The following is a 9,475-nucleotide window of genomic DNA, read 5'->3' on the forward strand; positions in this document are numbered from 1 at the left end:
CGTACCATGGGTGCAGCTATTATTTAGTGCCTGGGGAGCAGCGCTTGGGGGGCAGTAGCTTGCTCAGGGTACCTCAGTGGTACCTTGTTGTTTGGGGATTCGAACCAGCAACCATTCGATCACAAGCCGTTTCCCAAAGCATTAGGCCACCACTGCCCCAAAAGTGGGGCTACAGTGTGTCCATCATGGTAAACAGCACCGCAATAGTCAGAGTAAGATTAAACGGGAATGGTGCATTGACGATTTCAGCACCTCAAATGTGTTTCTTCAGAAGTTTTCTTTTATACACTGCTTAGAATAAAAGCATCCACCATATCAGGAGATTTAAAACGCTCTGAAGCTTTAGTCTGAAGGTGAACGGCAAGATATACGGCTGCTGATCCCTCATACACCTGCTGAAATATTTTTTAATAAATCTGTTCATCATCAGACTCCACATAGGGCAACTAGCCAATGAGAGGCTATGGGTCAGTGAGGGTACCCCAGAGCTGGCTGCTGTGGTTTCAAAAGGTCACGGTAAGTCAGATGTCACCCAGGGCCTGGCAGACACAGGTCCGTTTGTTGAGATCATAAATAACAAACCACTTCTCTGGATGTAACATCTGTGTGCTGCGTGGGCCGTGGCCAGGGATACCCCCCCCCCAACAAAGTTTATCAGCTGTCACAGGGTCGGGGGGCTCCCAGGAGCCGATGTCCTGTAAACACACACAAACAATGATGTGGCGCTAGGCTTCACCGCGCAATGCTTCACCTGTGACATCGTTACAGACACATTGCTGCCGTATGGGTAGGGGTACAAAAGGGGTACAAAAGGGGTACAAAAGCTTACAGGTAAAGCTGAAGCTTCGAACGCCGAAGGTCATAATATCTGGACTTGAAATAACGCTGCCTATTGCTGCTCCAACGAAAGAGCAAGTCCCTGTGAGATCTCACCACTTCCTGTGGCCGATTCCCCCTCAGAGAAGATCACTTCTTTGATCACAGGGTCAGTCATTTGGTCATCCAGGCCAAGGGAGGCCTGACATTCACCTAAGGAGGAACTCTGCGTATTTATACAGTTCCCAGCTGTCCAATGCTGTCGGTTCCCCAGGCTCATCTTCAGGCCAAAAAGGAGCAGGCCGCAAACCAAAAGGATTTACTTAGCTCACATGACATTTCCTTTAAATGTAATTGCTTCCATATATTTGAGATCGACGAGTCACGCGAGTCTCCCTGAGTGGACTGAAGTGGAGCACCGTGCCGCGCGTACAAAGAGGCCCTTGTCCCAAGAGAGGGGCCTACAAACCAGGGCTTGGCCGGCGGAGCCAAGGGGGGAACCGGGTTTCCTGTGCTCGTCCAAGTCACATACTGGGCAGACCAATGGACCGGGCCCACGGGCAGATCCATAAAGGATCGGCCGCAAGCCGTCGTGGGGCGGGAGGGAGGGAAACAGACGGAAAACTCCAGACTGGCTGCCGTCTTCACGAAAACATCTGCCATGGCCGCTGTGCTGATAGGCCTGGCACTGTGGATCCTTGCAGCACCACAGGAAAAAAAGGGAAGAAAAAAAACAGGCCAAGGGGAGACATTGTTTAACGAGTTTACTGGAAAAGGCCGGGCCCAGACGACAATCTCCAGAGGAGGTCAAAGCGGGGAGACATTTTCTAACACGGCGACCATGTCGTGATTTATGCTTTTTCGGTGCTTTCGTCTACAACGACAGCAGCTACAAAACACAATGAAACTTCAAAAAAACAAAACAAATGAAAAGGGTGAAACCAAAACCAAAGAGGGCAGGCGGGAGCTGATGTGTCCATTCGGACAGAAAAATTCCTCCTGTATGAGACAAGATTTAATTAAAATGAAAAGTCAGCCTTTCGTGCACTGGGGATATAGGGCTTCCAGAATTAAGGAAGACTCATAAACGTTTTCTCCTGTTCTTGAACCAAACATAAATATTTCCATATGGACTAAATTAACCTGCCTTTTTATTTTGTAAAATTAATTTATTCTGAATGTCTTTTCCTCAGCATTGCCACCAGCCTATAGTACACATTGAAATGATGGCATATCGCAGAATAAAATAATGGTCAGTGAACTATATGAGGCTAAGCTGTGCCATTTTCAAAATGCGTCATTCTGGAGAGTTTACTGTTCGTTTTCGGTTTAATGGGGCAGCTGACCAAACATTACAGGTGTGTCTGCAAGAAGGGGAATAAAAATAAAGTCACCTCAGAGGCACGGTGAATTTAGCCTGGAGTCCACTGATAATATTATTCTCAGATGCCATTTCATGGCTCCCCGCGACCAGGTTGGGAAAACGCCTGCAAATGGTGAAGCTCCATTTTTATTTTGTACACCGCAGGTCAGTGTGACACCTGCAAAGTGATGCCATAGGGCTCTCACAGACTTTGCAGGAAAATGTAATAGCATTTCATTCCATTACTTTGAACACATGGACCAAACATAAAAAGGCAGGGAGTCTCAATTTTCACATCATTGAGCTTGACGGTGACGAGTAACAGATGGCTGCATGAACTGTCCTTCTTGGGCCAACAGTGCAAAGGTAACAGACAGAGGCAGGCAGACAGGCAGGGAGGCAGAAAGAGAGGCGGGCAGGCAGGCAGGCAGGCAGGCAGACAGACAGAGGCAAGCAGGCAGACAGAGGCAGGCAGGCAGACAGACAGATAGACAGACAGAGGCAAGCAGGCAGACAGGGAGGCAGGCAGACAGAGGCAGGCAGGCACAGAGGCTGGCAGCCAGACAGACAGGCAGAGGCAAGCAGGCAGACAGAGGCAGGCAGGCAGACAGACAGACAGACAGACAGAGGCAAGCAGGCAGACAGGGAGGCAGGCAGACAGAGGCAGGCAGCCAGACAGACAGGCAGGCAGATGCAGAAACAGACTGAGACAGAGACAGATAGTAGACCTAGAAGTGGCTGTAAAAATAAGTACAAACTATCCTCCCAGTTCCAGCACCTGGCCTGCAGCTTCCTTACCCAGAAGGTGAAGGTGGCCAGACAGTTACTGTAAACAGTGGTGACTTGAGCGGCCTCATTCAGTCAGTCGTGTTTCCAAACTGGTCCCCAAGATATCCATTTGCGCGCCGGGACACCGTAAAGTTCAGTGCGGCCGGCGGGGAAGAAAGGCGTTATGCTGTGGCCAGAAATTTACCAGATAAAAACAAAGCAGCAACCCTCCCCCCCCTCCCGTCATTAGCGGCTGGCTGACGTGAAAATGCAAAGGATGTGAATGATAATTAAATGGAGGGTGCGACGCGTTCAAGGCCTGGTTTAATGGGTTCCAGACAACAAGAGTCAGGATGCCTTTGGGAGCTGACAAGGGCATTTAACGACGCTTAATTACAGACTCCGCTGGCTCGCAGGGACAATCAAAAACAGGGGAATTTCAGCCCTTTCGAAGCTGTCCCCACGTCTGAGACAACCCGGAAGTCAGCACCCCTGGTGGACGGGGGAAGGTTGACGACAGGAAAACCCAGAAGCTTGCTGCCCTTCTGCAGCTCCTCAGAAACCTGTGGATAATTTTACTGGCCCCTTCCACGTGCCCGGCGGAGTCCAGTTCAGCTGCTGAGCGCTTGGACATGTTTGAGTCGCATATCTGTGCTGCCTGCTGATGTCTCAGATTCCCCTGCATCAGTTGCATTCTGGCCTCCAAAGCAGACAGACCAACAAGAGCACAGACCCCGATTTCGAGCGGCAACAGAACAAAACAGGTGATTGGACACGGATGCTGCCACTGTCATTCCAGTAGGGCTTCGAAGAGGACTGTTTGGGCTGCGCAGGAAAATTTCGTGGCCCAGCTGGGAGGTGTCTGGACATGTTGGCCGAAGTGTGCAAAACAGAGGGGCCTGCGCGCCACATGCATTTTGAGTCTGGACCTGCTGCCCTGTCACACACATACAGATCACCACACTGAGATAAAACAAGTTTCATAAATATTCAAGTTACACTATATTACACAACCCCTTAGTTCTTTTATCCCATGACAGCTTCACAAAAAAAAAAAAAACACTATGTCTTGCTAAAGCACTTAAATGGCGTCTTCTGGTACTCAAACCCACAACATTCTGGTTAAAAAGCTGAGTTGTTGAATCTGTAGTTTATAAATTACAGATCCTTATGCCAGCCGCAGGTGGCATAAGAGAGGACATGGAGAGAAACCAAGATGTGGGGGTGGACATGACGGAAATCTTGGCTTTTCACGAACGGCGGCAAGCATGTGTGGAAAGGAGCTCAAAGCAAGCCGTGGGAGCGGAGGACCGAGGGAAAGGTAATTGCAGAGACAGGCTGACTTTGTTATCCTGACTGATTAATTGTAGGGTGGGGCAAGCCTCAGCTTTCAGGTTCAGCTCTTAACTTGCCAGCCCTGACTGCTCCAACAGGAGCCAACATGCTTCAGCTCCGTGGAAAATGCTACCGGAGACCTAAGCAGACAGACTAACTCGCTCAACACCCCCCACCCCCCCATTCCAGATGCACACACACACACACACACACAAAGACCTGTAATCATATCGTTGTGGGGACTTGCATTTTTAGTTTTTGGATTGCAGTTACAAATTTTTAAATTTTTACTAAACCAGAAAACTGGTCCCCATAAGGTGTAAAAAAAATGGATATTCATCACGTTGTGGAGGCATTTGGTCCCCACAAGGTAAGTTATATCTGGACCACACTTATACACATACACACATACTTGCTGGTTCAACCATCTCCCCAATACCCACTCAAGAGAGCTCAGAAAAAGCCATTTTACTCCCACACTGCAGGGGGCAAGTGAATGGAAACATGTGCTTTGACCACCTGTCTTCTGAGCAACCAATAGCAGGCCCTGAAAAAGCCAAATGATCCATGGCTATCGTCACATGTTCCTTCCCAAGCACTTGCCACACCTGCCGTGTGCCAATGGAACCCCTTTAGCTATCTGCTCTATGTTAAATCAAAGACAGGCTCAATGCATTTTGGGTAAATAAGGCTAAGACTATATGTGAGAAGTGGACCATGAGATTTGGGTTTCACACCCCACAGGTGCTGCTGGGGAGCTGAATGATAGCAACAAAACGGCCACACCAAAGGGACACTAATACCCGCACCTGTATGGCACCTATCGAGTGCTTGGGGGGAGGGGGTCATGTTCCACATCCTGGGACCTGACACCCCAGGTACACGGGGGATTTTTCACAGAAGATAACCCGGTATGGAAATCAGCTGAAAGCCGTCCATTCCTGTGTAAGAACTTCCAGCAGGAACCCAAACTGGTGCAAAGACTGGTACTTCTTAATGAACCAACAGTTGTAGATGGACTCTGTGTAACGGCACTGACCTGGACAGTAACTATAGTAGGGATGGCCAAACTTATCCGCAAAGGGCCAGTGTGTGTGAAGGTTTTTGGGGTAACCTCTAGATCAGTTGTTCAAACCCAGGGTTGAGGACTCCTCAGCCAATCAGTCCGCTAATTAGTAATCTAATTAGGGAATTGCAGCAAAAATCTGCATACACACCAGCCTATTGCGAGTAAGATTGAGCACCCCTAAACTAGACTCTCAGGGGCCACATTCTCCTTCACAAAAACTCCTGTCCCACTTCTTTTCCTGTTAGCTCCCTCGCTGCTCATCATCCCATAAACACATGCAACATCAGTTACCGCTGGAGGCAACTTCTCAAATGTGACATGCAGTGATTAGAAAGTAAGATGAAATGATTACAGCCTAATCGCTACGGGGTGAATATTAATAGGAAACCAAAAGCGATGCAATGCACAAAAGCAATCTGATTGTACACTAAAATGCTCAACAAATAAAACGTCGGTTAACGCAAAAACATATTGTCCTTTGGTATTTTTAAAAGTAGCGGAGACATGTCAGCCACTATGTGTTTGAACTGGGTGAATAATTGCAAGATCCTCCCAGCAGGGTCTAACAAAGACACAATCTTACTCCATCATTATGTGTCTTTTTGAAGGGGTCGCACATCTATCATGAAGGGGTCGTAACCTTTTCTTTTCCCTTATGTGAGAGTTTTTCCACCTCAAATGTCACCCTTGGTAAAGTTATTTCGTAAGACTGTGGGTTAAAAGTACTTAACGCTTACCCGCACCAGATGCTGGTTCGCTGACTTTATTTTAAGATTTGTTCTTCCTGACATTGCCGTATGTAGTTATTATGTTGGATGATGATTAACCTCGAAGGAGCTGTTCGTCCATTGGTTGTACATGTTCTTAACTTTTAACTGAAGATGTTTCAGTAATTCAGTGTCATCGAAAGGCATGAATGGGGTTAGAGTTTGATTCTGGGAACGTGAAGTAACTTACTTGAGGAAGTATCTCTGGCCAGTGGAGGTGAAGGCCATCTCCCATCCCGGCGGCAGCGGCAGCTCGTCGGCGACGTCGAAGGACTGCTGGCGCAGATGCGCGTGGTGAGCCGGAGCCGGACTCGCGCTGACCGCAGCCCCGAGCTGCAGTGAGGCGGGCGAGGAATGCGAGCGCGCGTGCTGCACCGCGAGCCGAGGCGTGTGGCTGCCCGAGTCGGTGCTCGACTGGCGCGAGTGCGAGCCCAGGTCGGGCTCCTTGAAGAAGGACTCGGGAAGCATCTTCTTCCTCCAAGAGCTCGGCTTCGGGTTCATCACCGAATTGAAGAGCGCCTCAAGGTCCGTGTCAAGGTCCTGTGCGACATGGACAACTTGCTGTCCAGGCAAAGGCTGCAGCTGGTTGTTATTCATTTTCTTAGTAAAACGTTAAAAAGTAAATACTAAAACAATTAGTCTCATGCAGCTGAGCGCAAGAAAACTCGAACTTCCCAGTGTGTGGGAATGTTTTTTCCCCCAAAAAAGTTAGCTAGCTAGCTTTATAACGCCTTTTCACACGAAAAATCATGCGAATGATCTAATATAAGAATTAAACTTCTTGCAGCCTTAACATCTGTGATCTGCAGTAGAAAATGTTGCTCCGTCGCCTTCTAACTCTGCGCCGGTCCGTCTCGCGGACGCGGTGACACCTCTGGCACTCCGGCTGGAAGTTTGTAAACTCAACTTTTTGCGGAGTCTGTGTCAGCAACGCCTCATGAATTATGCATGATCCGGGAGCCCTGAAACTTGTTTCGAAAAGTTTCGTTTCGTAACGTGGACACCTAAAGTAAATCCAAAAGAGAGAGAGAAAAAAAATCTGTTAAAGTTGAATGACTCTGCAGACGAGAATGCGAAAGTGTCGCGGCACGCCTAACACTTCGACTTTGCGAATATATTTATAAAAGCAGCAGGACAAATCACTACTGCTGTTTGTCAGCCGCAGGCGTGTTGACAACAACAATCTGAAATCGCTTTGTAAATAACAATTACAATACAATCAATTGCAGTCAACGTACAATCTCTATAGACAGTCTAGTGTTTCCATCAAGAAACGTACTTAACCTTACTGCTTTTTAAACGCATATTAATTTTACCATATATGGTCCGATGAAAGCTCTCACTTTCCTTCTGTCTTACTGAACAGTATTTCATACAACTATTTACATTTCATACTTTAAATATGAAACAGGCACAACATATGTATATTTGCATTGAAAACACCCAGAAACATATCATTCCTTAATAAAATGCATACAAATTGGATAAATATGTTAAATGTTTTGCATGTTACATATTATACATTGCATACTTTACATATTCCTTTAATTCTATTAATGCTTTTCCGACTTATTGCATTAGACAAAACGTATGTTTGTGTGTGGAATAAGGAAAAATAATGACAAGAACGGTATCGTGACTTAATAGCGTTTATGCTTTCCATGCTGACAAAACCATACCAACAGTGATAAGGACACAAGTGTAAAGTTAGATAGCTGAAGTGAAGTTATCCTTCTTTTCTAGCATTGGTCGTAAATAACTCATTGGTCCAGACTTCTTGTCCGTGAAAAACAACCGTTAGCTGAATCAGACGCCGAACACCTCACGGTGATTAATTAGAAAATCGTGCAGTTTCTAGTTCAAAATCATATATGCATAAAACTAAATCAATGTTGTGATTCGAAAAAAAAGCACCAGAAATATAACTAATAAACTTTAATAAACTGTCGTGCGTGTTTGTACAAGGATTATGGGACTGCGTTTCGAGCTGGACCGGAAGCCCAAATTTGGTAAAAGGAAACACCAAGAAAAGGCGTTACCAAGAAAGACACAATAGGACTTAAGAAGCATAAAGCTTAGGGTTTTGTCAAATGAAATCCAACAAGGTGACCTGCAGTCCTGTGAGAGGTTTTGCTGTTTGTCAGTACAAAGCTTAGTGTTAATATAATCTCACAGCAACAGCACGGGCTAAAAAAGGGGGATATGACAGCTACCACCATTTGAAGAAAACGATCTGGTCAGGCTGGTAAACGGAGCCAGTTCACTCACGTCCAAACTCCCCTGGGTCCCAGCAGTGACAGCAGACGATTTATGGCTCCTGGGCCAGGATCTTATGAAGCGTCTACAATCCCCCCGTCATTCATATGTTCCCACACTGAACGGGCCTTGCTGAGTGATAAAATCACACTTATCCCATCCACCTGCAGACGACTCGTTCCCTCCGACAGCTGAGACCTGACACCTGGCTCCCACCCCCACCCACTGATCTCCCCGCTGTTGAATTATAGCCGGCATTTAGCATGTTACACAACTTTGGATTTTGATGCACAACACTGCAATATAAATGAATATGTCAACAAGTCTTCAATTAGTTCAAATCCCAGTGGCAGTGAGATTATTCCAGCATTGGGCCCTTGAGAAAGGCCATTAACCCCTTAGTTGCTCCAGGGACAGTCTGACCCTCCTTTTTCTAGAAAAGAAAAGAAAAAAACAAAGTATGTCTTTATGGCTGAAAGTGCCTGTTAAATAAATGAAAGGGAAGGTACATTTACTTTTGGGAAAGTACTATGTATGAATTCTGTCTGTCTAAACACTAACCCTGAAACAAATAAATGGTCAACATAGAGTGTCCTTTGGTATCACACTTTATGGAAGCTATGGTTGCTGCAGTTAAATCGCCCATTTCTGTCTCTGAGAAGAAATGCCATCTGTCCAAAGGGACAGTTGACTTTGACGTGCATCAGCTCAGGAGCTGACTATAGCAGACTTCTGCTTTGTAACCCTCCCTGAGACATTCAGCTGTTACCCAGGCAGCTCCTCAAGACCGACCCCCAGCACAAACCGCTCTTCTCCTCCTAGCGATGGCCATATCATTTGTAGTATTCTAAAACACTACATAGTTGAGGAACCATCCAATGGGTTCACCTTCCTAATTCACCATCTGCGTCCCACCAGCATGATAATCTTGCTGTCCTGCTATACTTCAAGCAGTTGTTGCTGAATGGTGAATTTCACTGATTCTGATCCCCCCCCCCACCCCATTCCTAACAACTGTGACTGAAATTCATAAGAGGCAGAATTATTTCATTTCAGCAATGGAAAAGAACAAATATCTATTTCGCTAATGGGAAAACAATG

General features: G+C 46.6%; 1 protein-coding gene across 1 annotated transcript in view; it reads right to left on the bottom strand.

Annotated features, from left to right (window-relative positions):
• Nucleotides 1-7,103, bottom strand: part of wwtr1 (WW domain containing transcription regulator 1) — a 30,591-nt gene extending 23,488 nt beyond the window's left edge. Inside the window, exon 1 of the mRNA XM_048988494.1 lies at nt 6,309-7,103. Coding sequence (XP_048844451.1) covers nt 6,309-6,715 — 407 coding nt within the window. The 5' untranslated portion in view covers nt 6,716-7,103. The remainder of the gene's footprint in view (nt 1-6,308) is intronic.
• Between the last annotated feature and the right edge of the window lie 2,372 nt (nt 7,104-9,475).

Source organism: Brienomyrus brachyistius, chromosome 21 (assembly GCF_023856365.1).
Source record: "Brienomyrus brachyistius isolate T26 chromosome 21, BBRACH_0.4, whole genome shotgun sequence".
NCBI lineage: Eukaryota > Metazoa > Chordata > Actinopteri > Osteoglossiformes > Mormyridae > Brienomyrus > Brienomyrus brachyistius.